The sequence below is a fragment of the Syngnathus floridae genome, chromosome 18 (assembly GCF_059516105.1).
Source record: "Syngnathus floridae isolate MCC-2025c chromosome 18, RoL_Sflo_1.0, whole genome shotgun sequence".
Taxonomy (NCBI): Eukaryota; Metazoa; Chordata; class Actinopteri; order Syngnathiformes; family Syngnathidae; genus Syngnathus; species Syngnathus floridae.
Window position 1 is genome coordinate 8,372,866 of NC_142430.1, and position 27,408 is coordinate 8,400,273.

The 27,408-nt window shown below is 47.2% G+C and overlaps 5 protein-coding genes across 8 annotated transcripts; 4 read left to right on the top strand and 1 right to left on the bottom strand.

The window, feature by feature from the left end:
- The first annotated feature begins 81 nt into the window (after positions 1–81).
- On the top strand, positions 82–14,465 carry adam12a (ADAM metallopeptidase domain 12a). 2 transcript variants are annotated; one of them, XM_088360786.1, is made up of 23 exons: positions 82–462; positions 2,767–2,879; positions 2,942–3,015; positions 4,984–5,062; positions 5,571–5,650; positions 5,717–5,903; positions 7,183–7,248; positions 7,299–7,370; positions 7,428–7,597; positions 7,656–7,740; positions 7,949–8,097; positions 9,154–9,331; positions 9,409–9,498; positions 9,554–9,749; positions 9,820–9,928; positions 10,048–10,246; positions 10,309–10,386; positions 10,455–10,563; positions 10,631–10,766; positions 10,831–10,945; positions 11,349–11,555; positions 13,772–13,872; positions 13,963–14,465. In XM_088360786.1, the coding sequence occupies exons 1-23, from the start codon at positions 387–389 to the stop codon at positions 14,030–14,032; spliced, it is 2,739 nt and encodes a 912-aa protein (XP_088216912.1). In that variant the 5' UTR covers positions 82–386; the 3' UTR covers positions 14,033–14,465. The 2 variants fall into 2 exon arrangements, with proteins under 2 accessions (XP_088216912.1, XP_088216911.1); XM_088360785.1 differs by having other exon boundaries at positions 7,183–7,370; positions 7,436–7,597.
- A 358-nt stretch (positions 14,466–14,823) lies between these two features.
- On the top strand, positions 14,824–18,412 carry dhx32a (DEAH (Asp-Glu-Ala-His) box polypeptide 32a). Its single transcript, XM_088360787.1, has 10 exons — positions 14,824–15,181; positions 15,345–15,538; positions 15,621–15,996; positions 16,058–16,391; positions 16,503–16,652; positions 16,981–17,172; positions 17,234–17,374; positions 17,444–17,634; positions 17,700–17,890; positions 17,958–18,412. Exons 1-10 carry the CDS (start codon positions 14,924–14,926, stop codon positions 18,139–18,141), a joined length of 2,211 nt encoding a protein of 736 aa, XP_088216913.1. The 5' UTR covers positions 14,824–14,923; the 3' UTR covers positions 18,142–18,412.
- Positions 18,186–22,690, bottom strand: bccip (BRCA2 and CDKN1A interacting protein). The gene is made up of 8 exons (XM_088360812.1): positions 22,553–22,690; positions 20,170–20,402; positions 19,916–19,990; positions 19,750–19,830; positions 19,447–19,533; positions 19,201–19,388; positions 18,853–19,009; positions 18,186–18,735 (listed from the first exon to the last, which is right to left on the bottom strand). The coding sequence occupies exons 2-8, from the start codon at positions 20,308–20,310 to the stop codon at positions 18,565–18,567; spliced, it is 900 nt and encodes a 299-aa protein (XP_088216938.1). The 5' UTR covers positions 20,311–20,402; positions 22,553–22,690; the 3' UTR covers positions 18,186–18,564.
- uros (uroporphyrinogen III synthase) lies at positions 20,617–22,991 on the top strand. 3 transcript variants are annotated; one of them, XM_088360814.1, is made up of 10 exons: positions 20,617–20,915; positions 21,198–21,273; positions 21,353–21,436; positions 21,519–21,609; positions 21,707–21,781; positions 22,042–22,116; positions 22,255–22,338; positions 22,406–22,491; positions 22,580–22,678; positions 22,745–22,991. In XM_088360814.1, exons 2-10 carry the CDS (start codon positions 21,211–21,213, stop codon positions 22,865–22,867), a joined length of 780 nt encoding a protein of 259 aa, XP_088216940.1. In that variant the 5' UTR covers positions 20,617–20,915; positions 21,198–21,210; the 3' UTR covers positions 22,868–22,991. The 3 variants fall into 3 exon arrangements, with proteins under 3 accessions (XP_088216940.1, XP_088216939.1, XP_088216941.1); XM_088360813.1 differs by having other exon boundaries at positions 20,624–20,935; XM_088360815.1 differs by lacking the exon at positions 20,617–20,915 and adding an exon at positions 21,042–21,111.
- Positions 22,992–23,161: 170 nt separating this feature from the next.
- Positions 23,162–25,840, top strand: mmp21 (matrix metallopeptidase 21). The gene is made up of 7 exons (XM_088360821.1): positions 23,162–23,337; positions 23,438–24,296; positions 24,374–24,513; positions 24,581–24,722; positions 24,795–25,052; positions 25,117–25,289; positions 25,349–25,840. The coding sequence occupies exons 1-7, from the start codon at positions 23,176–23,178 to the stop codon at positions 25,652–25,654; spliced, it is 2,040 nt and encodes a 679-aa protein (XP_088216947.1). The 5' UTR covers positions 23,162–23,175; the 3' UTR covers positions 25,655–25,840.
- Positions 25,841–27,408: the final 1,568 nt, after the last annotated feature.

Consider the following 27,408-nt stretch of genomic DNA (forward strand, 5'->3'; position numbering starts at 1 on the left):
GCCCATTTTTTTAAAGATCCTCCTTGTGTTGGGCAACACCTCTGCTTGAAGGATCTTTGCCATGGGGAGAGGGCGGGCTTTAGGACCACGCGTCACGCAAATGGTCAGTCACTCACAAAACACTTGAGCGGCTGCAGCTTCTTTTCCTCTTTCCTTTTCCTTCTGTCAAAATTTCCGTCTCCACTTCCTTCCACTCGCACCTTTTTTTTCCCGCACGGACTCCCCGACAAACGACTCGCCGTGCACGGGATTTCCCTTCCAACTTGAACACGTTTGGCGACGTCATTTGACGCGCGTGATGCTACTGATGATGCTGATGGTGGTGATGAGGATGCTGAGGATGAAGGTGACGCTTCGGCCGCACTGATCCGCGCGCGGGCAGCGCCATGGCCGGCGGAAACTTAGGGCTTTGGACGGCACTTCTGGCGTGTGCGTGCGTGAGCGCGCATCAGCCTACGGGAGGTAAGACGCACGGCCAGATGGAATGCGCGCGCACGCGTTCACCATGCAAAGAATGTCCGATAGTCGCGTGTACATTTTAGTCTATGAGGACTGTGCATGGAAATGGAAATAAATTCTCCGTATTATACTAAGGAACATTAAATAGCATATTTTATGTAACCTATAGAAGATTAATAACAACTCAAAGTTCGATAGTTTTAATATTGTGGCTAATTATCAGAAAGCAGCAAGGAAAAAATGTTCAGAATGAAGGACTAATAAAAGAGTAATAGTCAAATAATTTACATTTTGTTACTCGCGGTTTGACTAACTGCCGAACAGACGAGTGACCAGCTCACATAAAAATCAACCATGAAATGACACCATGCATTTGCTTATCCGATGCATGACTCCCTCAATGGGCACTTGATGAGGCGGCGGCCCCCCGCGTGGACCCTGAAATGGGATCCGACGGGCACATCAACAAAGTGGCCTTAATTACAGACATAAAAAAAAAGACGTACAAGGACACACGCCAATGTCACGTTTGAGGATCTGGAGAATCTGTCCGATTCTTGAAAAGAAAATGTCTTTGAAAAGTAGGAATGCGTTTGATGGAGGGAGGCGAACCTCAAGGAGCGCATATGGAACAAATCAGGGAATAGTGATGAGTTGAAACTGGCTCAATGGTGAGTTGAGACTACAGAAAGAAAGAAGGTCAACCCCACAATGATGAACGAGGAGGTTTTGTGCAAGGGGGGGGGGGGGTCTATCCAGGAAAATCTCCCAGACGCAACTTTGGCAACATGGGCTCACAGTTCTGAAGTTCAGGTTTGAAATTCAGGCAAGAGAGTGCTCGGCAGTGATTGACAAGCATGTCACGGCGCTAACAAATGATGCTAATTGAAAGAGTAGCTTGATGGATGATCCTCATTCATAAACGTCCTTCGCAGGCAAAAAACAATCAACTCCAATTGCCTCCGCCCCACCCCGATTATTTTCCACCGCAATGAATTATTGCACACAAGCTTCCATTGTTGCAGGGCGAAAACAAGACAACACAAAATTGCATTTGGATTGATTTCTCAGAAATGAATATGAAGAGTGTTTTGCTTTTTAGCGCTTGCTAATTCAATGTGACTGTTTTAGATTAGCCAAAAGGCTAATTAGCTACGCCAAGTGTGTGCCGACCAAACGTTCACACCAATAACTTGGGACATTTCGGTCCACCAACTAGCACTGATTTATTTTGCTAATATAAACCGGAACAAGGTGTCTTTGTTTACAATAAAGGAAGCTTATCATGCGGAGAGCCCGAAATAAAACCTGGAGTTCCTCCTGTGTTTATTTTTTTATGCGGCAGGAGAACAAATGAAGTGTTTTTGCCACTCAGGAAACTTTGAAGACTTGTCGAAATCCTTCTTTGTGTTGACACCAACCTTCGCCACCACTAATGATGGCCGAGGTGGGGGGGCAGCATGATGAACTCCACAGAGAGCGGGAGGTGTTTTTTTTTTCTCCCGCTGAACAAAGCTCAGCTGGGGAGTTATTAATGCTGGATAAAAAGCAGACTCAGCAATTAAGCAGTGTGAGTCATGGGAGACGGGAAAACGGGGAGAGCAAATTGCGCCGTGCATGTCGACCTTGCCGAGCCAGGGCGGTTTATTAAGGACGGAGAAAAATAAAATAAAATAAATGACAGCAGGCCGTAAGACCCTTGACTCGATTTACCTTCTACGTTTCGGCTCAGATCTCATTCAAACGAACGTGATTCTTGGTAATGAGATTTTTAAAAAAACTTGAATCATCTCCCAAAGTTGGAAGAAGATTGCTTGTTCCGTTCTTCTCTCCAACTCGTCAGCTGAGGATAAATCCCGCGTCAAGAGAGCCGAGCCAAGTTACACGTCAAAAGTCTCGCCGGCTGTTGCGGAACCTCCCCCCCCCCCTCCGGGTTTCGACAGAATGTTATACTTGGAAGACGACAGGCGAGCAAACGGTCAATTTGGCATGTTGGCCGCCGACGGACCCCCGCTGCTCTTTGGAACTTTTTCAAACAGCGAGGGAGCTGATTACCACCGCTGACTTCTCTTTCCGCTTCAGTCAGACTATGTCTGCCTTCTGAGAAACACGCCGACTGTTTGCGTAAAACATTCGATGAATTTAATCCTACCAGCCGTCACTATGCACAGATCCAAAGAGAGAGCGAAAATCCTGTTAGGAACAAAACTAATCCCTCAAACGCATCCTGGACGATGCTGCAAAACATCCTTCTGTCCGTTCTCGGTTTTTATCTCGTGGAAGCCAAACTATTTTTTTTCTTTACAGATAGTCGGGCCGGGTATGGCGGACCCGGCGTCGATCAGAAGCGCTACGAGACTACGGTCCCGCTTCAGCTGGTCGGACAAGAGTGGAGAGCGATGCACCTGCTGCAATCTCAGGTGAGGCCCGCCGCATCCTAAAATGGCCGCCTCCGACTAATCGTACCGGCGTCGCTCAGCAGAATCACCCGACGTCGCTAAAGCTGCGGATCGAGGCGGAAGGTCGACAACTGTGTTTGACGCTGCGCAAAAACCAGTAAGTTACACCCTCCAGCCTTTACTCCGAAACAAAGCGGCAAGAAAACAACCCCCCCCCCCCCCGCAACTGCCGATGTTGTCTGTGTTTGGACATCTGGACTTTATCAGCGGCGCCGAGCCGAGCCGCCGGCGTCCCAGACGAGCTCATAATAAAGTCAGCGCAGCAGGTTCACGCCGGGCCTCGCGGAACAAACGGCAACATGACATTTTGCTAGACCTAGCCAAAGTTCAACAGTCAAACTTGATGACTCGGCACAGTCCGGTAAGTCAGCTCCCTCCGCAAGGTCAGAGTCGTTGCCCCGAACGCTTGGCCTGCTTTTGCAATTAAACGAGGTGAATGGACTTCGTTGTGTGCGCATAAGCAGCCAATTGAGAAACTCAAGACTGCACAGACCTGCGTGTGTGCGTGTGAATATCTCGCTAAATCATCTCGGGGTGTCATCGCCTCCCCCTCCCCGTCGCAATTATTTAATCCTTTTGTTGAGGGGGAGGTATTCATCACCGCCAGGCCTGTAATTGGGATACCTCGACTCATCTGTCCTCCAGACGCTGCACAGAGATGACACTTAATTGATTTCCAGGGGCACGCCTGAGCTCGCTCGCATCAATCTCAAGGCCGAGTGTCACTGTGATGATTGCGTAGCCTCCGATGCTAATGGCTATCGCGTCCGAGCGTCTCGCCGCATCTCCACGCCAGGCGGGTGTTAAGAATAATAACGAGGCCGTCGGAATAAATGGAGCTGCCGTGACGAGTTGTCGCAAAGATTAGCTTTCAAATAATTATTAGCTTATGAGTCACAGTTTTCGAGCGGACGTGGCTTCTGCTGACTTTGGGAGTGCAAAAAGAACCTGTCTAGGCAATGTTGGGAATGAAGTGATGGGATCGGAGTAATCGCTGGGAATTGTCTGCTCCACTTGGCACTCATGTCAGACACATCGCAGCCAGCGGGACTGGATCGCTTCCCGCGCTTCTGGAAAAATTATTCAGTCCCAGTTTTTTTTTCCTTCTATGTGAAACCATTCACAACTTTTTTCCACAAGTGAAGCCGGGATATTATTAAAAGCACATTGCCTCGTGAATCTCTCTGACGGCTTTTATTGTGCTAATTGGCCTTCCAAGATTAGCTTTTACGGGTCACATAACTCTTTAAATGATTTCATCCGCTCCGCATATTTCCATTTGATCCGCACCGAAACTTTTATGCACTTGATGCCCCTCACATTTGTCACAATTACCTCGGAAAATGTAGTCAAGAAGTTTTGCGCCGTCTGGAACAAATGAGACACGAGGCCAAAGAAACGATGGCGTTCGGAAGAAGAGTAATGGCCGCCGAGGTGTCGGTGCACAAAAAAGGTCAATTAACAGCGCCATTTTGTCTCGTATCAAAGCGGATGACAAATTGCCAAGGAGGGACCTGACTAATTCCTGGACGTGTACAGTCTGTCCTCACTCCCGTTGCAAAACTTTTGTTAGTCCCCCCCCCACTTCGTCTTAGTTGTTGTGCGGCGAACTTGTTTTGGCTTTCCGCTGCTGTTGTTTTCCCCCATCGAATAGATCAAAAGTAATTTGAACTCTTCAATCTGCTGACAATGTGTTTTATGGCCCAATGTGTTTTATTTGGTTTTTTTTTTTTGGTGCTATTGTGTCTAGCATCACATGGGCGAATGCGTGCCTCCAAAAACAATGAAAAACGGCGCCCGCCGGTTCCATTTATCGTGTTGATTTGCGGCGTTGTCAAGATTATGAAAGTGTAAATGCATCTCTGACTCACCTCGGGGTCACTTTATTGATGATGAAATGCTTTTTTTTTTTGCTCTTTCAATTTACGTATCCTTGAAGCGGCGGCGCTTCTTAAAAGGCATCTTAAGAGATCTTCCTTGCGGGCCCCACAGCGCGATTGATTTTTTTTGCGGGTGCCCCTCAAGGTCATCGCTAATCATTTGTTGTCTTTGGTTTTTATTCTAGGGGTCTGTTTGCAAGCGACTACAAAGAAACTCATTACCTACGTGACGGCACCGCAATCACAGGGTCGCACAACTCGCTGGTATGGAACTTTTGGCTCCTGTTATATTTAGAACGATTCCAGCCACACCAAAAAGAAAAGCTGGAATCTTACGAGAATGTATTATTATAAATGTATTTATTATTATATATTATATTTATTTGTTTATTATTTTACATATATTATATGATGTAATTATTCATTATTATAGTGTTTATCTAGAAAGACTGTTTTTATTTGAACAACATTAATATTGGATGAGTCCGATGAGGTTAGAGAAGCGACTGGCAGTTTTTTGGGGGGGGAGACTTAACTCATTTATAATGGATATATGCATAAAAAAGCATTAGGTAAAATGGAAGTGTCAAATTGTAGACTAAGTGTGCCTGAAAAGTCAAAAGAGATGAAATATTCACCGCTCGGTCTTGTTCTCGTTAAAACACGCATGCCCGGCTTTTCGTTTCGAATCCTGAACGTCACCGCACATCACTGTCGGGCTTGAATTTTGAGTTTGAAGCCTGGCTTGCAAAAAGTTTTCTACTTAATTAAGGCTCACTGCTACTACCACGGCGAGGTGGAGCGCCATCCGGACTCGGACGTCAGCCTGAGCACCTGCAACTCCACACTCAGGTGAGTCCGCCGTTCTTTCGGGATTAGCGGAGTGATATTAGCATGATTGACACAAAATGTGTTCAGGGGCTTGATATCCGTGGACGGCAGATCGTACATGGTGGAACCAGCAACCCACGGCACCCACGGCACTCACTGGATCTACTCAACGCAACACCTCCACCTTACTACCGGCACCTGCGGGCATCTGTCCAACGGGTCGGAACCGGTCGCTCTGCCGGACGGCGACCCGTTGAAATCCTTCAGCACCAGGGTGAGGATTTCCTAACCCTAATCCTAACCCTCGCCTGAATTTGACCCGATGAAAATCTGCATGGTAGATACCGCAAATCATTCGTGAGATTGTCTTTTTATATTTCTATCCCAGCGCCGCTTGTTTGAATTATTCAACCGGCCCTTCCGGTGGGTCTAATGGCAGCCATTAGTGTTACGGCGCACCGGCAGACAAAAAAAGCTGCGGGAACGGTGCTAAACGGCGGCGCACGCATCTGCTTTTAACTCGCCCACCTCACCCGACCTCTTTTAGAGATTGGGACGCCACGCTAGGCGTGATCAATGGCTACAGGCAGGAAACGCTTACCATTCCGATCTACGCATCACCCACGTCAGGGACTTTCCACCCCCCCATTCGTGATTTCCATCTCTTGTAAATCATTCCCTTGGATGCGTGCATGTTTGTCGGGACAGACGCCAAACATGTGGCGCTTCAAAACGCTCTTGCACAATTCTCCTTTTATTGTTACGGCATATTCCAATAATTGCTCGATGATGATTAAGCGCAGGCGTTAACAATAAGCAAACAACAAATGGGATTATTTCCCTTTGGGGATCCAAAAATCGGACAATCGGTCAATTAAGGTCGCATGTATTCACAAGTATATGCAAAACACAAGAAACGCCGCTCTATAGCGCCAACTACTGCCAAGGAGGACTCAATACAATTTGCAACTTGTACAATATGAAAAGTTTCTACGAAGCAAAACACGCACACACACAATGGACGGATAAAAAGACAAGTGGTTTTGCCCGAGAGGGATGCAACTCAATGTGTCCACACGGGTGTTTTTGATAAGCTGTGGGACTTCTTTGATAAGGCTGCTTGAGGCGGCTGAGATAAGGGGCGTCCTGGAAGACAGGGGGGGGGGGAGGGGGGGTCTGGCAAGAGAACACTCATCCTGAATCGCTCATGAAAGGTGATGCTACACGGACGTCGTTGCTGTTATTTCCGTTTTATCGGAGCATTAACGCTCTGAGGCGCAAACAGTCCCTGCGGTAAAAAGTTGTCAAAAAAGACCTTAATCTTATGAAAATGGAAGAAGGCCCATTCCGACGGGACTTGAGGGAAGGCAATATGTTGTTTTCCGATGTTATTGGAACAACAGCTGTGGGATTCGGGTTCGGAAGTTCGACACGTCGCGGCCGCGGGGTTGCCAGCAGGAAGGATTCTGATAAGAAGTTGGAAGAGGTCCGCAATGCTCGGCCAATCCGGGTCAACCAGTCACCTAGCAAAACAACAATTTGCCCTATTCCAGCACAAGCGGCACATCCAGAGCACCACCAAGTACGTGGAGCTGATCATCGTGGCCGACAACCGGGAGGTAAGCGCGCCGTCGCCAATTTCCTTTCCATCCCCGACGCTCGGCCTCAGTTTCAGAAGCAAGGCAAGGACGTGGAGAAAGTCAAGCAGCGTCTGGCCGAGATCGCCAATTACGTGGACAAGGTGAGCGTCCGATCGGGGCTGATTCAGGTGATTCGTGATTAAGCGCTTCTGGATCAGTTCTACAGGGCCTTGAACATCCGCGTGGCCCTGGTGGGGTTGGAGGTCTGGAGCGACATGGACAAATGTCCCGTCACGCAGGACCCCTTCACCACCCTGCATGAGTTCCTGGACTGGAGGAAAGTCAAGCTGCTGCCTCGCAAAGCCCACGACAACGCCCAGCTCATCAGGTCCGATTTGACTTTGGAAATGGAATGACTCCAACCTCAAATAATTCTCCTTCCTCAGCGGGGTGTACTTCCAAGGCACCACCATCGGCATGGCGCCCATCATGAGCATGTGCACGGCCGAGCAGTCCGGAGGTATCGTCATGGTACGTCATGTTTCCGAAGTAAACCGTAACCTGTCATTATCTTGGTTTTTAATCCACGTCCAGATGTTTCTCCACATCCCAGATGGCACAAATTGATGACACACATTTATTAGGCTCACCTGGAGAACCGTACAATACATCTGGTTGAAGATACCCAAACGTGTTGCTCATTTCTGCTAGCCCATCTGAAGCTCCGCCTCCCTTTCAGGATCATTCCGACAACCCCCTAGGTGCGGCCGTCACGCTGGCCCACGAGCTGGGCCACAACTTCGGCATGAACCACGACACGCCCGAGCGGGGCTGCGGTTGCCGGGTAACGGCGGAGCGCGGCGGTTGCATCATGACTCCTTCCACCGGGTGAGCGGCCGTTTTTAAAGCTCATTTTCTCTGCTTTTTGCTCACAAACTGATATTTTGAATCAAGCCAACTCTTCAAGATGAACTTTTTTTGGGGATAAAATATGAATACATCTTTTTGTCATTCTTGGTAGATTAAACAAAAAGAGTTGTGTCTTGTTCCCCGGCCGGCCACTCTCACTTTATTCTCAGCCAGTCGCTATTCTTTGACACACATGCAAGTTTAATGTCGGAAAAAAAATCTCTCCGTGGCGACTGATAAATACTTAAGCACTCTTCCAAAGCGTCTCCTTCTGCACTTTTTCTCCCAAGTTGGCCTGAATATCCGGCGTTGTTGTTTGCACATCAGCTTTGGAATACGCCGAGGTGCTAAACATAGAAATATTAATCAGGTCCAAATAAGACGTGACGTTTATTTGCGGCGCAAATAATCCGTATTGCTTCACGTGGCAGTGTGCGATTTTTAAATCCGGGATTAAGGCACTGGTGTATTCAAAGGCGCAACTCTTCTATCTTTTGTTGGTGACATTTGCACCCCCCCACCCTCGCGTTTGAATGTTTTTAAAAGGCCGTGAGGATTAACGCACACTCGCCATTGTCATCAGTTTTGCTCATCTGCTGCACAACAGAGAACCCCCGCATAGTCAAAGATTTTTTTCCTGGCCTCTAATTAACATGGATGCTTTATGATCATCTGACTACTTTTTATCTTTTCCGTCTGAATATTTAAAGGGTGATCGAATGCGACGCTCGGGTTGAACTTTTGGGTGTGCCTCATCTCAGTCGGAACATTTTGTGTTTACTTCTTTATCTGTTGATAGCATCGCACGTATGTCATTTGAGGAGGAGGTCAATACGAAACTATGAAACAGGCGTGGACGCGCTATCGCATCCAGAAACGAAATTAAAAACACTCCATCATGCATGCATTTCATATTTAGTAGTATGACAAAGAATGTGAGCAAGTCATCGATTTGGACTTCTCTAAAATATTTCATTTGGATTGTACAGTGTTAGAAAAAGACAGGGGTGTGTAGACTTTTGCAACTGTGCACAGGTATCCGTTTCCTACCGTGTTCAGCAGCTGCAGCAAGAAGGATCTGGTGGCCAGCTTGGACAAGGGGGTGGGCATGTGTCTCTTCAACATGCCCGAGGTCAAGGTGCTCTACGGCGGGCAGAAGTGCGGCAACGGCTACGTGGAGGAGGGCGAGGAGTGCGACTGCGGCGAACTCGAGGTTTCCAATTCTGTGGAAATATTTGATTTTGAATATTTTACAGCACAATGGAAAGCGGCAATATGTTGTGTGGGCAGGAATGCCTGAACCCGTGCTGCAACGCCACCACGTGCACCCTGAAGGGCCACGCCGTGTGCGCCCACGGCCAGTGCTGCCACGACTGCCAGGTACGGCGCTCCGCCCACCTCCGCCGCCAAATGCTTACATGCTCGTCTTTCGCAGCTGAAGCCGGCGGGAACGCCGTGCCGCGAGTCGGGCAACTCGTGCGACCTGCCCGAGTTCTGCACGGGCGTCGGCCCACACTGCCCCGCCAATGTTTACCTACACGACGGGCACGCTTGCAGCGGCGCCGACGGCTACTGCTACAACGGCGTGTGCCAGACGCACGAGCAGCAGTGCGTGACGCTGTGGGGGCGAGGTAAGGGCAGAAGGGGGGAGGGGGAAGAGCCCACCCCCGCTCCGCCGGCAATGACTTTTCGCCGTTGTAGGTGCCAAGGCCGCGCCCGGCATCTGCTTTGAGAGAGTCAACTCGGCGGGCGATCCCTACGGCAACTGTGGCAAAGACGCTAAAGGATCCTTTGCCAAATGTGACGCACGGTAAAGCATCGTTCTTATGGTTACACTTTTTCGCACCGCAACAACGAGGCGCTCGAAAGTGTCCAACTCCATCTCAATGGCTTCTGCAGGTGTCCCTAATCTTGCGTCCGTTTTCACAGGGACGCCCAATGTGGTAAAGTCCAGTGCCAAGGGGGCGCCAACCGCCCCGTCATCGGCACCAACGCCGTCTCCATAGAAACCAACATCCCTTTGCAGGATGGCGGCCGGATCCTGTGCCGCGGCACGCACGTCTACTTGGGCGACGACATGCCAGACCCGGGCCTGGTGCTGACGGGGACCAAGTGTGGTAGCGGAATGGTGAGAAAACCTTGACGGTCCATTTTGTTGTTTGGAGGGATCACCTCGGGGTTCTTCTTCAGATGTGCCTAAACCGCCGGTGCCAGAACGTCAGCATTTTCGGCGTGCACGAGTGTGCCGCCAAGTGCAACGGGCGAGGGGTGAGTGCACAATGGCGTCACTATTCATCATCAGATTTTGGGAATGAGCCTCATCCTTTTTTTGTCAGGTGTGCAACAACAACAAGAACTGTCATTGCGAGGCGCACCGCGCACCACCTTTCTGCGACACATCCGGTTTCGGCGGCAGCGTGGACAGCGGTCCCGTCCGACTGGCAGGTAAACTCAAAGGTCACGCTTATCTCATTTTGCTCAAATCTGATTCTGGGCTTATTTGGGGTGACAGATGGCATCCGTGTGACGGTGGGTGTCCTGGCGGTGCTGCTCTCCTTGGTGGGCGCTGCAGTGGTGGTGTGCATCAAGCGGAAAAGTCTTGGGTGGGTGCTCTCCAGCACCAAGAAGGACCCAACTGACAAGCTCAGGTATATTTTGAAAAGCCAATTGTGTGTCCTCTTGTAGTTGATCCCCCTTATGTATTTTCTTTAGATCTGTAAAGGCCTCAACGGGTGCGGCATCCACTCCCAAACGGGATCAGCCGACGGGTGCGCCGTCCCCATCTCGACCGGCACCGCCTCTGCCCCACAGCGCCACCATCTTCAAGGTACGTTTGGTGGTGATGATGTCATCACATGGCGGGACATGCCTCACCCCACCCCGATATACCCCACACACACACACATCCAGCTGCTGCACATTAGTCGAGTTTGTATCATGTGGTTCTCATCATGGAGGTTTTCCCGAGGATGTTTGAAGTGGAGTGCGGTGCAGGTGAGGTCATCCTCCTCTTCCTCCGGTGGTCGTGGGAGGGGGGGGGCACATGAGCTCATATGTACTCTTCCAACATCTGGTCCAAACAGCAAGAGCTCATATTTTGGCTTGGTTCGGCCTCTTTTGCTGTGGGTCACCTCATGATGATCCCAGTCTGTCCCAAACTTAATCCCAACACTGTTTTTGACATGAGTTCTTCTTACCTGGATGTTGACAATTCTCCATCTTCACTCCAGCCCCCTCACAGGGGGCCACAGCTCCCGCCACCGCCGCCGTACCCGTCGCACAGCCTGCACCGCTTGCCCCAGTACCAGCCGTTCACGCTGAGCGTATCCTTGGGCCCGGCGCCGCCACCGCCCGCTCCTCATCTTCATCCTCACGTTCACGTGGCGGTGGCGAGAAGCACGGCTGGGGCGTTTGCCGGCCTCAACGTCTGCAAGACGGTGAGCATCCAAAAATAAGAATTACAGTATTTAAGGTTATATTTGTAATTTACAGTCATTAATGAAGAAACTAATTAGTGAATTAAATCGTAAATTAATTTCAAAGTAGTTTGATTATTTATTATTATTTTATACGTGAGGATAAGTGGTTCATATAATGGATAATGTATGTGTTTAAATGTTTACTATTCATTTATTTTAGGTGGAAAAGAGAATAAAGTATAAAATAAAGTATAGATGACAATTACATTTTAAATATAAACATATAAAATATAGATTTAATGATCGAGGAAAATGTGTGCTTCGGAAATCCTGGACAATGTATGACGTGTGGTACCGAAAAAAAAGGTGGCACTTAAAACGCTCCCTCCATAGACTTAATGGTAAAGATCGCCCCCCTGTGGAATCGTCTTGGTATTGCACTCTAGTCAACAAGTCTATGGAGGAATTGTTTTTAATATTAATAATGATAATGATGATAATATTTTAGTTTTTATTATTAATAATAATAATAATAATAGGAGTAGTTATTATTGATTATAATTATTATAATTATATAGATATATACAATGTTATATCTTTATTTATCAGTCAACAATGAACAAATAAATTAATTAAGTGAATCTTAAATTAATTTCAAAGTAGTTTTATTATTTATTACTATTTTGTACGTGAGGATAAGTGGTTTGTATAATGGATAATGTTTGTGTTTAAATGTTTATTTAAACTCAGATAAATAGTTCATTTATTTTGGGTGGAAAAGAGAAGAAAGTATAAAATAAACTATATATATTACAATTACATTTTAAATATAAATATATAAAATATAAATTTGATGATCGAAGAAAATGTGTGCTTCGTTAAATCATTATTATTGTTAAAAACGATTCCTCCATTAACTTGTTGACTAGAGTGCAATACCAGGATGATTCCACAGGAGGGCGATCTTTACCATTAAGTCTATGGAGGGAGCGTTTTAAGTGCCACTTTTTTTTTCAGTACTACACGTCATACATTGACCAGGATTTACGAAGCACACATTTTCTTCGATCATCAAATTTATATTTTATGTATTTATATTTAAGATGTAATTGTAATTTATAGTTTATTTCATACTTTCTTCTCTTTTCCACCCAAAATAAATTATTAGGAAACATATAATAAACATATATATACTATATATATATCTATGTATATATATATTTATATATAAAATATATATAAAATTATAATTACAATAATTACAATAATAACTATTATTGTCATTGTCATTATCATCATTATCATTATTAATATTAAAAACAATTCCTCCATAGACTTGTTGACTAGAGTGCAATACCAGGATGATTCCACAGGAGGGCGATCTTTACCATTAAGTCTATGGAGGGAGCGTTTTAAGTGCCACTTTTTTTTTCAGTACCACACGTCATACATTGTCCAAGATTTACGAAGCACACATTTTCTTCGATCATCAAATCTATATTTTATACATTTATATTTAAGATGTAATCGTAATTTATAGTTTATTTTATACTTTCTTCTCTTTTCCACCCAAAATAAATTAGTAAACATATAATAAACATATATATATTTATATATAAAATATATATAAAATTATAATTACAATAATTACAATAATAACTATTATTGTCATTGTCATTATCACCATTATCATTAATATTAAAAACAATTCCTCCATAGACTTGACTAGAGTGCAATACCAGGACGATTCCACAGGAGGGCGATCTTTACCATTAAGTCTATGGAGGGAGCGTTTTAAGTGCCACTTTTTTTTCAGTACCACACGTCATACATTGTCCAGGATTTACGAAGCACACATTTTCTTCGATCATCGAATTTATGTTTTGTATATTTATATTTAAAATGTAATTGTAATTTATAGTTTATTTCATACTTTCTTCTCTTTTCCACCCAAAATAAATGAACTATTTATCTGAGTTTAAATAAACATTTAAACACATACATTATCCATTCTACGAACCACTTATCCTCACGCACAAAATAATAAAATATAAAACTACTTTGAAATTAATTCAAGATTTAATTAATTGATTCATTTGTTCATTAATGAATTAGAAATAACATTGTATAGAATTATATAATAACAAGAAGAACTATTAGCACACGTTTTCTTCTATCAAGTTTATTTTTTTAAATTTTATGTCATCCTCTTGTTTGTTTTCCTCTTGCGTCAGGAAGCAGAACGGCCTGGCCCACCTCAGAAGCCCCTACCTGCAGACCCCCGGACCTCTCACCCTGCACTTGGACCCAGACCCAAGCGCCCACACCCGGCAAAGTGCGTTCACCAAAAACATAATCCACTTCATACATTCGGCATCTATAGGCAAATACAAATATTATTTCCTTCTATTTGTGTTTTTGTCAGAAGTGTGGCCAAGCAGCCAGCCACGCTCCCCAAGCCTCGCGTGGTGGCCAACGTCAAATACAGCAGATGATGACGTCACAGCGGCGGAAGGTGAATTTGTTTGCACTTAGGACCGCCTTCAAAATGGCGGCCCTGGCACACCTTGGTGCTAAAAGTTCAGGTACACGCAAATGAACTATTTATCTGTCTGATCCCTATTTATTTGTTGCCACGCAGTGCACTGTGCCTGACACTTTTTTTGTTGTTTTATATTAAGAGCCAAGAGTTACAGCCATGTTTGTTGTCTTGTCTTCTCTCATTTATGTTTAAAAAAAGAAAAAGGTGATTGTTATGAGCGCTTACCTGTGAGCAACCTTGACTTTTTCCAGTTTAGTCATTTGGTGTGTGTTGACAGTCAAAATTGTTTTTTAAATTTTGTTAGTGAAACATCAAACAACCGACAAAAAAAAAAGTCTAAAATGGGACTGAACTTGTTACTTTTGATACAATTTAGGCTGTGTCCATGCACTATTTTTTACTACTTTTTGCTTTTTTAAAAAAAATATATATATATCAGTGTGCATGCACGCGCACACGTGTGTGTGTTCCAGGTGAACACATGTTTTTCCAAGCCAAATGTTTGATACATTCCATGTGCAGTAAAAACTGTCCAAAGTGTCCTTTTCTTTGTGTCTAGTCATTTTTGGTGCAATCGTATCAAATTCATGTGACAAAAAAATAATATATAAGATCACATTTAATTGCCTCTGATTATATAATATTAAATATTTGACTATTACTAACTGAATTTGCTCCACAATAATTGCTTTATTTGCATGTAGATTTTGGTCTTGAATGATGCAAGCTTGACCAGTACGAGAACACGTGGGACAGCAAAGCGGGCTGCGGGTGGGGCTTCAGTCGGGGCAGTGTCGGGCAACAAGTGCAGTCGGGACGCCGGAGCACCGACTTGCAACGCGACATGAGTGACGACGCCAAAAGCAAGCACCAAAGTGCATGCGAGTCCGAGGGTGCATGCGTTTTGGGTTCCTTTTGTTTCGGGGATGAGCTGGAGCTGAATCGCTTCGACGGCTTACCTTTCTCGTCGCGGTACTACAAGCTGCTAACGGAGAGGAGGACGCTGCCTGTGTGGACGCTGCGGCGAAGGTTGGAAGACGCGCTCGTTCACGATCAGATTGTGCTCGTGTGCGCGCACGCCGACGCCGGCAGGAGCACGCAGGTGAGGGCACGATAGGTAGTGCAACAGCATCACCAAAATAAGAGCCCACACATAAGGTCATCTTAACTCCAGATTGCTTTTTCAAAGACATAATAATGTTCCTTTGACATTGTTGGTGATTGCAACCAGATGGAAATGTAGATTTTTTTTCTTAATTCTGCAGATCCCTCAGTGGTGCGCAGAGTTGTGCCTGTCGGCCGGCTACCGCTACGGCACCGTGGTGTGCACGCAGCACGTGGAGCAGCGGGTTGTGGACTTGGCCTTACGCGTGGCCGACGAAATGGACGTAGCCGTGGGCCACGAAGTGGGCTACCAAATCGGCCGGGAGACGTGCTGCTCCTCCGACACTGTTCTCAGGTCGGCACCTCTTTTATCCATCTATTGCAAAAACAGGTTCGTGATATTTAAGTAGAACCTTTGAGAAAATCTGTGTTCTCAGGTACTGCACCGATGACATCTTGCTCAGAGAGATGATGTCCGACCCTTTTCTGGAGCATTACGGCGTGATTGTCATTGACCAGGCCCACCAGAGGACGGTGAGCACTGACCTCCTGCTGGGCCTCCTGAAGGACATCGTGGTGCAAAGGCCCGAATTGCGGGTGGTGGTCCTCGCCGCACCGCCGCTGACGGACAGCCTCCGCAATCACTTCTGCAGAGCCCCGACCCTCAGCTTGGAGTCACCTTTGTCGGGTCAGCCTAAGGTGGTACGGAGTGGGGGTGGAAAAGACTACTTCTATTCTGCTCTGAGGCTGGTTCTGGAGATCCACCGCACCAGGGAGGATGGTGACGTCGTGGTGTTCTTGGCATCGGAGGAGGTGCGTTTTTGTTGAAACTAATCTAACCAAAAAGTAGTCTAAGGTCTGACTCCTTCCACAGGAGGTGAACTGCGCCCACGGCATCCTGCAGAAAGAAGGGAGCAGACTTGGAGCGCACCTCGGTCAAATGTTGCCCACCGTCCTGGGTCCCGGCCGGGGAGGACTCGGGCCTCCTCCAGATGAGCGAGGACCAGGCGGAAAAACCAGGAGAGTTTTCCTCGCCACTCGTCACTCAGAGGATACGTGGTGGGCCATGGACTCTGTCAACTTTGTCGTCGACTGCGGAGTCCAGAAAAAAATGGTGTACAATCCGAGAATAAGGGCCAACTCCGAGGTGCTCCAGTCCATCAGTCGTTGCCAGGCAGAACTACGCAGGAGGTTGTGTGGACCAGCAGGTACAGTCATTGCATATCTGGAAGAGCAGCAGTTAGTTAGCAGCTATTTTTGGTTGGTGTCAAATACTTGGAAATCTGGAACTGTCCTGATTTCAGCTTTTTCTGTCACAGGTAAATGTTTCTGCTTATACGCGGAGGACAACCAACTTCCCACATGGAGATCCCCGCAGATCCTGGAGTCCAACATCACGGCCACCGTTCTCTTCCTGAAGAGGATGGAGATCGGCGGTTTGGCCCAGTGCGAGTTCATCGACCGACCCGGTGAGCTCGGCGGGAAAACGCTTGCTAATTGTCTGCTACCAAGATCCAGAGGGAGGAGGTCTGGTTCCCACGTTTTGTGCTCAGTCTGTTTGGACTCATCCAGGCGTGACTGACCCGAGCGGACACTCGCCGGCTGCCCGCCATTGTTTGACAGTAGGGCCAAAAGGGGGTCAACTCATTATTGATTACACAACCTTTCTTGACTTCCTGAGCTGTGATTGGTCAATCTGCGTGTCAATCATTATGGATACAGAACAGCACAGGAACTTCCTCAAACTACTTCTATTTTGATTACCAATGGGCGAGTTTTTGTCCTCCCTCGGCACAGATCCCGAGAGTCTCATGCAGGCCCTGGAAGAGTTGGACTACCTCGCGGCTCTGGACGACGACGGCAACCTCTCCGAGATTGGCATCATCATGTCTGAAATCCCCCTGGAGCCTCAGCTGGCCAAAGCTTTGCTGGCGTCCTGCGAGTTCGACTGCGTCAGTGAGATGCTGACCGTAGCGGCCATGCTTTCAGGTACCAGCCAGAAAAAATACACTTGATTGCTGTACCTTGGATTGGAGGGTTTTCTTTTCAGCTCCCAACTGCTTCCTGGAACCTCCGCCCGGAATGAGCCACGAAGCCTCACAGTGCCACAGGAAATTCCGGCACCATGAAGGCGACCACTTCTCCCTCATTAATGTCTTCGATACCTTCAAGAGAAGCCAGAAGGATCCGTGTAAGATTACGGTCTAAGTGTTAGCCACTTGGTTTTGTTCTATTACAAGATTTTCAGTTTTACCCTCAGATATCCGTGAAGAACAATGGTGCCGAGACAACTTCCTGGACTATTCGGCTCTCCGGACGGCAGAGAGCATCAGGGCGGAGCTGACCAACACGCTAAACCGGATCGAGCTGCCCGTCTCGGAACCAGCATTCGGCAGCAGGGAAAACGCAGCCAACTTGAAGCGAGCCCTGCTCGCTGGCTTCTTCATGCAGGTACATCGGCCAAATTCCATAATACCTCCTGAACGCTCCATTTTCCATCTTCTGGCCTCCTTAAGGTCGCTCGGGATGTAGACGGCTCAGGGAATTACCTGATCCTCGCGCACAAGCACGTGGCCCAGGTGCACCCGCGATCGGGTTACGGGCCGTACCTCAATAAGCTGGGGCTGCCCGAGTGGGTGCTGTTCCACGAGTACACGCTGGCACAAAACAACTACATGAGGATCGTCACAGAGATTTCACCACAAGTGTAAGTTTTGCAGAATCGGACACTTCCCGTCACACGCTTAGCTTGAAGTTTTCTTTCTCTGTTGTAGCTTCACCCAAACGGCTCCGCTCTACTACTTCTACAACCTGCCCCACAGCGAGAGCAAAGACATCCTGCAGGACATGTTAGAGCCACACGCTACTCGCGAGAACAATAAAAACAAAGCCAGCAACCTCACCGACGACAGCAGCAGTAGCAACGTGCAGTCGACTGATCGCTGTGTCATCCAGTGAAGCATAATTGTTGGTGGAAGTGAAGAGTTTGGAACAATAGAAGCTCATGGAAGGCATTTTTACTCAGAAAAACTTTGCAAAACAGGATTTTATAACTGCATAGCATGATTTGAAGAAATTCAATTAAAGACGGAATCGTCATCAGAATTTGACAACATTTTATAATCATAATTCTTTTTTATAGCACTGGATAGAAAACCGAATGAATCTAAAACACTGTAAAATTTCTCTATAAAGCCCAATAACTTTCCTTGTCATGTAATATATAATAAACTATTTCAGAATACTGACAAAAGTTTTATCTCCCACTTAAGTGCAGTCTATCCCAGCGGATAACCGCATGAAATCTCAATAATAATAATAATAATGTCCATTTTTCTCTGGGAATTCCTCCCGCCATTTATTCTATGATGTGACCAGTCGTCACACGGTCAGATATTCTTTCAGTTTGTCCATGATGGTGGGGATTCGCTCGACTGGGATTACCATGACAGTGCGGAATGGTTTCATGGGAACGTCATCGAAGGACCAACGGCCGCTCAGGCACGTATCGGCTTCATCCTGAATCGAGAAGTGGAACTCTGAGACGGCGTGCTGCGAGAAGAAAGTTTGATCTCAGTTAGCAGATGTTTCTCACTAGCGTAGCAGTATAACTGCCAGGCATGTAACAATTTTGGCACTATCAATGTAATGTAGCACTGTTTCGAGTACCTCATAGAAGAACTCCTCCTCGGCGTTGATGAACATGTATTCGTCCTTGGGGGCGGGGCCTTCGGTGGCAACGCTCTTGCATGTCTTGCTGATCATCAGGCAGTAGTGGTACTTCCCGATGGGCTTATTTGTACGCTCAGCTTCAGAGATCTCCTTCCTGTTAAAAATAAAGGTCGTTAGGACGCTTGATTCTGGAAAAAAATAATTCTAATTGCATTTTTTCTTCCTTGTAAAATATCTGACTAATAGGGATTTTTTTTTTTTAAATGCCTTTCTTCAAAAACCAGAACTAATTTTTTGATACCCACCCAGCAGTGACCAATCCATACACAAGGTGGAGCAACTCACTGTAGCTGCTTGTGCAGCGGCAGGGCGATCTGTGGTGGCACGTTGACAAAGCGCTCGCTCAGCAGGAGGCCGACAGGCTTGGCAGTGTCGTCGAGTATCTGCTCCAGCTGCTCGGCGGCGCCACGGCCCATGCTCTTCTCGCATTGGTCCAGGATCAACTCTTTCACCTGCTCCACGCACTGCACGCCCTGCAGCGACAACAATGCACGTCGCAGACTGTCGGGAAATAGCGGCCAACGGTCTTACCTTTTGTTCGGTGAGGTTGAGCATGGTGATGAAGCCAAACACTTCATCCGGGTCGTCGTCGTCGCTGTCTTCGGGCACCTCTGCTTGCTTGGAAATGAAATTGACAAAACATTTAGGAAAAATACAAATCTTTGTCAAATTAATTGTTTTAAAATATACAAACAGGCTTAAATTTCAATACAGTCAATAAAATATTCTCAAAATACAAAAATAATAACTGGAATTGGCAGTTATAGTTCAAATAAAGGATAACATGAATAAAATACTAACATTTTATAAAATTTAAAAATAGCAGCGACTCACCTTGATGACACTTCCGACGTGATTTTGCTGGATAATGATGTCCGTCATCTCTGACGTGTTGACGTGGGCCTTCAGAAACAGCTTGGGGCAGAACAAATCACCGGAGGGGTCAAAACGCATTCACACTTAAATATTTAAAAGAAAAATGTTAACGAATACAACCAACCTGTTGCAAGAGCTTCTTGATGCCGTTGAAGTCGTTGTGCGAAACGGCGTGCGCTTCAAAATCTACAGTCACCTCCTGAAGCGCAAACAAATCTGCTTATTTTAATGCACCTGCAAAGTGCACAAACACTAAAAAAAGATTCTAAGCACAACTACGAGGTTAAACTCACACATTGTTGTCATACGGCTGTGTTAGCATTAGCAACCTAGCGGGGCCGAGCATTGATTCAATCGGCTCGAAAATGTCATGCCCACCTCGTAAATCTCCTCTACCGACGTTTCACTGTCCTCCCCGGAGGAGTCGTCCTCTTCCCCCGGACTCTCGTCCGAGCTGTCGTCGCTTTCCTGGGGGTTCTCCCCGAGCCCTACCGCTCTCTTCTTAGCTGACGAAGCCATGCTGCAAACAGGGATCGAGCGTGCTCGTCGACCGCGGTTGTCAACGAGTGGGCGTGGCGGGGATTCCCATACGTCACAGCCACAATGGCTCGCTGTAATAAGGAATAAAGCATTCAGTGAACGCAAAGGGCTTGCATTACTCAAACACAATTCACCTTTATAGTTATCTCATCCTTTGCATTTTATTGACGCCATGTTTTGCGACACTTTAGAGGAAACCTGTATACACGGAAGCCATTTTATTTAAGTCCCTCCGACTCGCCGTAGTTACGTCAGTAAATGGCGACTCGGATCGTCAGTTGGAATAAACTAATCACAAAAGGGGGTGACACTTACTTAAACTGTGTTTCATTCGCAATTTGCAGTCAGATATTTGTTAAAGATTCTCAGAGAACAAGAATTATGGCCTTTTTAGAAGTTTATATTAGCTGTTACACGCAAGTCGTGCTTGAGAAGAGTACATTAGTAAACTTTAAAATAACTTGACCCCCATTTGTTTGCAATATGTGGTCTATATGCTGACAGCTGTCCGCAAGCGAGAAAGTGTTGCTTACATTTTTTAATAACAATGTTGTCATCGCGACAATGGTGAAACAAATGTCACGGTACGTTACAGGCAATGCAAGTAAGTGGCTTCTCCTTAATTTTTCTGTTTTGCGGCTTTATTGAATAATTTGTGAGCGAATAAGCTCATCAAATGCATTGCAGCTACTTCTATGTTGTTATCAGCAAACTGACAGTTGTTGGGTGTAGTTTAGCTTCCTGTGCATTCACGCCCTGCTTCGTTCTCACTTCACTGAGGTCTTGATGACAGTTCCATTCATTGTCCTGCAAATCTCAATTGCATTATCGATGAATAGTTAATTTATGGTGTGTCATTTCTGCAGCTTTTAATTCAAGATGAACGTGCTGCTTCTGAAGGAGCCAAGAGATGGAGAGCAAGGGCCCGATCCTTATATCCAGGTAGAGGCACGAAATAATAAAACCCATATCATTTTGTCATATTTGAATACTTGGTTGTCTATTTTTAACAATTCTGCAGGAGATGACGTCACGTGGCCTGCAAGCAACTCTTCTGCCTGTGCTCTCGTTTAAGTTTGTTTCACTAAATACCCTATCAGATAAGGTAGCGAGACATTTTTCCCTCTCTTAGTCTCTTTGTTAAAAATGTCATCTTAAATTCAAGAGAATTTATATTTTCCCCAAAGCTTTTCCAACCAGAAAAACACGGCGGCCTCATATTTACAAGCCCGAGAGCAGTGGAAGCAGTGAAGATGTGCTTGGAAGACAGAAGAGAAGGTGAGACAAGCTGGAGAACTCAGCCATGCTTCGAAATGTGGAAAAACACCTCTGAGAAATGTGTAAAGCAAAATGTAACGGTTTCGTTTTTCCACAGAATGGGAGCGCACGGCCAAAGAGAAGTGGAACGCAAAGTCCGTTTATGTGGTGGGCAAAGCGACGGGCGCCTTAGGTAAAGTCACCTGCCACCGACATGAACACGCGAGGTGCCGTTAGCACAAGTCACAACGAGTTGCGACGCTTTGGTTATTGTTCCTGAGCAGGTGGGACACCTTCCTGAAGTGTGTCCTACCACCTTTTGTTCTTTTACGGCCTACAGAGCTTTTCATAATGTTTGGAAACGAGGGGCTGTTGTAGTTGCGGGTGGTAGGAAGTAACTAAATGAAAATGTTGACATTTATGGTTTTTTTTTTTTTTTCTTCGTCCCTTCAGTACGCCAACTTGGCTTGAACCCCCTCGGTGAGGACACGGGGACGGCGGAGGTCCTGTCGCGCGTCATCATTGAACGTACGGTGGCGTGGTTTCTGTCTATTTTGACATTAAAAGAAGGGTCGGGATATATTAAGCAAAATGTGTGATTCATCTTGTTGCCTTATTTAGAAATACTGTATAGTAATGCAATTGAGAATTTCCCTCTCCATGTAGGAGAGGACACCAGTATCCCTCCACTTTTCTTCCCCTGCGGCTCCATCAAAAGAGAAGTTCTGCCTACAGCTTTGAGAGAGAATGGTAGCATGTCCTTTTAGATACCCCCCCCCCCCCTATTGGATCTAATCCTGTGATGATTATGTCCTAGGAGTTCCCCTCGAGACATTGACAATCTATCAAACGTCCGAGCATCCTGACGTGGTGAAGAATCTTAGCAACTATTTTGCAGCGCAGGTCAGACCCGACTCTTGATGTATCTGGAGGCACACTGCTTGGGAATATAATATAAACATACCTCCATTTTTGACGACGTCACCCTTAGGGCCCCCCGGCGAGCGTGGCCTTCTTCAGCCCGTCGGGCGTCAGCTTCTGCTTGCCGGCCTTGCGCGGGCTGGCCGGTGAGCGGCTCGCGCAGATCAAGGTAAACCTGCACGGATGACAAAGACGCACAATTGAATTGATCAGTCACCGAGCCTGTCGTGTGCAGTTTGCCGCCATCGGGCCTACCACGCGGGACGCCGTGCAGGCGGCGGGTCTGAGCGTCAGCTGCACCGCCGAGAAGCCCACGGCACAGCACCTGGCGGAGGCCATTTGCAAAGCGCTCAAATGACCACCTGAGCTTTTGCACTCAAGCCTAAAAATCTACAGAAGTGTGTATTATTTTGTTATCGAACTGGATTGTATTGTTGGTTTGTTTGTTTTTCTTAATTAAAGAGTTGACTTGACTGTTCAAAGTGGGTGTTCTTCAAAGTTCTTTCAAAACCAGCAGAGCATTATACAGCACTCTTTGGAGCTAACAACAAGTTTGCTTTTCACACAACGCTGTGGGACGACCTCCCCATCCGGGTGACCACACCTGTGCTGGTTGGTCCTATAAAGCCACACGGCCAAAACTTTTTTTTTTTGAGCAGACCACAAATGCTAAATGCCACCACGATGCTGACTTCCATCCAGCTGATCACTTCTTTGCTTCTTTGCACGAGCAACGGCGAGAAACTTTTCCACCATCGCGATCACTCGGATTTGCAGATGTTCAACGGCCAGCATGCCCAGAGCATAACGGACAAGTACACAGCAGAGGTAAGTTGATATGAAGTCAGGAAAAAATACAGTGCGGGTAAAATGACAGCAAAACAGGAGAGGAACCCCCATGACATTGACATATCCCCATCTCCTTCAGATGTTCCTCTCCCGATATGGCTTCATGAAGCCGGTGAGGTGGGAGGAGACACGGGACAGCTACGAGGATCTGGACTACAGTGAGGGTTTCCTGGATGAGCTCCAAGTGAGCATCCAGGAGGGGACCTCAGTCCCTAGTTCCAGGGATCGCCTTTCGCAAGACGAAGAAAACCAAGCGTTCAGTGCGGCACTTGAAAACTTCCAGAGGTTGTTCGGCCTGCCGGTAACGGGTGCGCTCGACGACGCCACCAGGGAGGCCATGAACAAGCCGAGGTGTGGCGTCCCCGACAAGGAGGAACCAGAGGACCCCGTTGAAGTGTTCAGCACCGAACCTGAACCCGACCAGAGTCTAGCCTTGGATGTTGAAAACAGGACCAGTGAGGAGACTTTTAACAACACTGAGAGCAACTACACAACAAGTGACACATCGCTGAGTGTCGCTAATGACTCTGAAACATACCTGGCGAATGTTAATGGCTCAATAAGTGGCCTCTTGGACACCAACACCACCGGTTTGGGCTCAGATTTGACACCAACAAACACCTCCACGGACAAGAGCTGGGCAAAGATACGCCCGAGTCCGGCGGTAGCACGCAGGAAGCGCCACCTGGCAGCCCTGGTGCACAAGAGCAGGAGGCACAAGCGGGACCTGGGTGAGGCGGGACACGTGGCCTTCAGCAAGAACGTCCTGAAGTGGCGGCTGATAGGCGAAGGCTACAGCAATCAGCTGTCCATCGAGGAGCAGCGCTACATCTTCAGGCTGGCCTTCAGGATGTGGAGCGAGGTGTCGCCGCTCCAGTTCATGGAGGACAACCGCTCCCCGTTGGAGGACATTGACATCAGGCTGGGCTTTGGCACAGGTATGGAAAAATAATAATGATAAAAATCCTTGATGGTTTTTTTTTTTTCACCTTGTTTTGTCTTGTACGCCGTCCAGGAAGACATCTTGGCTGCAATCAGAGGTTCGATGGCAGCGGTCAAGAGTTCGCTCACGCCTGGTTCCTGGGCGACATCCACTTTGACGACGATGAACATTTTACGGCACCCAATACCGGCAGTGGAATCAGCCTTCTTAAGGTGAGCGTCAAAGGATGCCTGGATCTTACGGCTCCGTCAATCATCTTGAGTGGACGTCTTCTTTTAGGTGGCGGTTCACGAGATCGGGCACGTTTTAGGGCTTCCCCACATCTACAGACCTGGATCCATCATGCAGCCCAGCTATCTGCCCCAGGAGGCTGGTTTTGAAATGGGCTGGATGGACAGGAAGGCCATACAGAACCTCTACGGTGAGCAGCCTCCGGGTTCTGGACGGGCACGGTGAGTTCTCCATTCAAAGCCTGTTTGCGTTTTGCTCGCAGGGGCCTGCAGGGGCCGCTTCAGCACCGTGTTCGACTGGATCCGACGAGAGAGGACCCCCTACGGCCAGATGGTGGTCCGCTTCAACACCTACTTCATGAGGGAGGGCTGGTACTGGCTGTACGAGAACCGCAACAACCGGACGCGCTTCGGCGACCCGGTGCCGCTGCAGATGGGCTGGCGGGGGCTCCCTGAGGACGGCGTGGACGCCTACGTGCACGTTTGGTCCCAGAAACGAGATGTCGTTTACTTCTTCAAAGGTAGACTTGATCACCGAGTGATTAGAGACATCTTCCAAAGTTCAGACCTCTTTTGTAATAACAGGCACCCAGTTCTGGAAGTACGACAGCGACAACGACAAGGTCGTCACGCAGGACCCTGAGGGCCACCGCTATCCCAGGAAGATCTCAGAGGGTTTCCCGGGAATCTCCGGTCCCATCGACACGGCCGTTTATGACCGAAGAGACTCGCGGGTTTACTTCTTCAAAAACACTCTCGTAAGGATGTCAGCTGACGGCAGGGTCGAAACGTATAATAATTGTCGGTTTTCTGACAGGTGTACGCCTTTAGCGTGGAGTCCAACGGCGTGGCGCCGGGTTTCCCCAAAGCCATCCGCGAGGTGTTCCCGCCGGTGTCCAACGGCGACCACCCAGGCGGCAACATCGACGCGGCTTATTTCTCATACGCGCACAACGCCCTCTTCCTCTTCAAGGACCGGCACTTCTGGCAGGTGGCGAACGGCCGCGACCGCCGCCGCCGCCCCTTCCTGCCGCGTAACGGCCTGCTGCCGCACAAGCAAGTGGAGCGGCAATGGTTCGACATCTGCAACGTCCACCCCACCGCACTCAGGCTGACCCGATGAAGACCATTCAACAGTCTCGTCACAGCGCTACAAAATGGAATGATATTTTTCTCTGTTTTCCACACAGCACCGGCAAATAACTAAATGAAAAGAGCGTGGATAACAAAAACAATCACTTTGTTGGCTACGGTAGAATTGAGACTTTGAAGCATGGGAAGGAAATGTAATTACCCATTTGCAGCTTTAACGGCCGTCGATCACAGTCGCGTCTTGTGATTTAAATGAAAAGTGATTGAAAAAGGAGCAGCTGCTTTTCTTTGTGCCGTTTCCATTTCAAACTCATCACGCCAGCGTGGCACGACACAAACAAGATATCGATTGGCTAATCAATACGTACCTGGAACACTTATTAATTCAGATGGGTTTGGAGGGATGGGGAGGGGGTCGAGACCACCGGTGGGCGGCGGATCACTAGCCTGACGCTGCAGTTGAGCTGAGGCATCCGCCAATAACTGCAAAGAGAAATCAATTAGAAGAAAATGAGGGAAAATGTCAGAATGAGATTATACACCATGCGTGTGATCTCTGTTACAGCCCAAGCTACAAACTTCATCAACATTGTGCCATTCATTTGGAGTGCAATGAGACTGTGAATGAAAATGTCAGCATGATGTTAATATGTTAAGATCCTTCTGAAAAGGTCTACTGTGGCAAAATAAAACCTTCCAGCAGAGGGCGACCTCGACCCATAGACAAGTCATCACCAGAATGACTGTTATTCACAATTCTCTCCTCTTTAAGTTAACAGTGAAGAGATTGTCTGTTTTTAGAAGCCATTCTAATCCCGCAAGAGCGAGTGAAGCCTCACAATCCTCCCTTTTCTCTTTCAAATCAATTGTTTAAAAGCATTTCATCATCAAACAGTTGTGCTCCGCGCTGAGCATCTTAAATGTTTGTAATTGCCTTTAGAGGCCGCAAGATGGCAGAAAAGTATTTATTTTCTATCAGAAGGTGAAATGAAGCTCCTCAACTCACCATACATTGCAATAGTTTAAGGTTGGGGCCAAAGTATGGGTTAAAGTTCAGATTAAATATCTATTAACAAATGCTTTCAGTTGAGCTATTATGTAAATAGCCAAAAGGCAACACTTTTTTTATCAGCTAACCTAAAACTCAGCAGAAAATCGACTAGTGTGCAGCTCCTGTGTGAATACAATTGTCAGTCAGAGCCTACATTGGCGTTTGTGTATTGTTGTGGTCATTGCGCTCTCAGGCAGCAGGCATCATTAACGACTCGACTGGCGCACTCATGAACTTCATTATCGTGCGACGGGTTCAACAAAGACTAATTGGTCTCGGGTTTGTTTATTTGCACGGGCAGAGTGTGGCGTGGCCGCCGAGGGACGGATGCTCAAAGTGGAGCAGACTCATGGACAAATAACAGAGGCTGCTTTACTTTTGGCCATTGCCACCTGGAGGTATGCGTGACTTCTTTCTACGGATGGACGGATTGACCAATGACAACCAAGAACAGCATCGAGTCCAATCCAAGGGAATTCATGCAAGTCGTGTGCACTGCCCCCGAGATTTTTCCTTATTCAAGGCCTCACTTCATCTGCCAGCCAAGCGTTGAATAATTAAAGGAATTATCAGGCCAGGAGATCCAAAAGCCCCTCAGAAATGTGTCATGCCCCTGAGCAAAGCCTTGTTGGGGCAGGGGGGGGGGGGAGAAAACCTGCCTTGTAGGACGAGCCACGTCCCGCCCACGAGGAGCTTTAATGACGCCACCGACGGCAAGCGAGCGTCGACTGGCG

Bases quoted from the DNA above. Each gene is read 5' to 3' on its own strand.
- uros (XM_088360814.1), top strand. From the start codon at position 21,211: ATGAACGTGCTGCTTCTGAAGGAGCCAAGAGATGGAGAGCAAGGGCCC. The intron at 21,782-22,041 runs GTAAAGTCACCT...TCGTCCCTTCAG, and splicing joins CAAAGCGACGGGCGCCTTAG to TACGCCAACTTGGCTTGAAC. The intron at 22,492-22,579 runs GTCAGACCCGAC...CGTCACCCTTAG, and splicing joins GCAACTATTTTGCAGCGCAG to GGCCCCCCGGCGAGCGTGGC.
- mmp21 (XM_088360821.1), top strand. From the start codon at position 23,176: ATGCTAAATGCCACCACGATGCTGACTTCCATCCAGCTGATCACTTCT. The intron at 24,297-24,373 runs GTATGGAAAAAT...TACGCCGTCCAG, and splicing joins CAGGCTGGGCTTTGGCACAG to GAAGACATCTTGGCTGCAAT. The intron at 24,723-24,794 runs GTGAGCAGCCTC...TTTTGCTCGCAG, and splicing joins GGCCATACAGAACCTCTACG to GGGCCTGCAGGGGCCGCTTC.
- dhx32a (XM_088360787.1), top strand. From the start codon at position 14,924: ATGAGTGACGACGCCAAAAGCAAGCACCAAAGTGCATGCGAGTCCGAG. The intron at 17,173-17,233 runs GTACCAGCCAGA...TTTTCTTTTCAG, and splicing joins CGTAGCGGCCATGCTTTCAG to CTCCCAACTGCTTCCTGGAA. The intron at 17,635-17,699 runs GTACATCGGCCA...GGCCTCCTTAAG, and splicing joins TCGCTGGCTTCTTCATGCAG to GTCGCTCGGGATGTAGACGG.
- adam12a (XM_088360785.1), top strand. From the start codon at position 387: ATGGCCGGCGGAAACTTAGGGCTTTGGACGGCACTTCTGGCGTGTGCG. The intron at 7,371-7,435 runs GTGAGCGTCCGA...TCAGTTCTACAG, and splicing joins TCGCCAATTACGTGGACAAG to GGCCTTGAACATCCGCGTGG. The intron at 13,873-13,962 runs GTGCGTTCACCA...TGTTTTTGTCAG, and splicing joins AAGCGCCCACACCCGGCAAA to AAGTGTGGCCAAGCAGCCAG.
- bccip (XM_088360812.1), bottom strand. From the start codon at position 20,310: ATGGCTTCGTCAGCTAAGAAGAGAGCGGTAGGGCTCGGGGAGAACCCC. The intron at 19,010-19,200 runs GTGAGTTGCTCC...TATTTTTAACAG, and splicing joins CCGCTGCACAAGCAGCTACA to GAAGGAGATCTCTGAAGCTG. The intron at 18,736-18,852 runs GTACTCGAAACA...TTCTTCTCGCAG, and splicing joins AGGAGGAGTTCTTCTATGAG to CACGCCGTCTCAGAGTTCCA.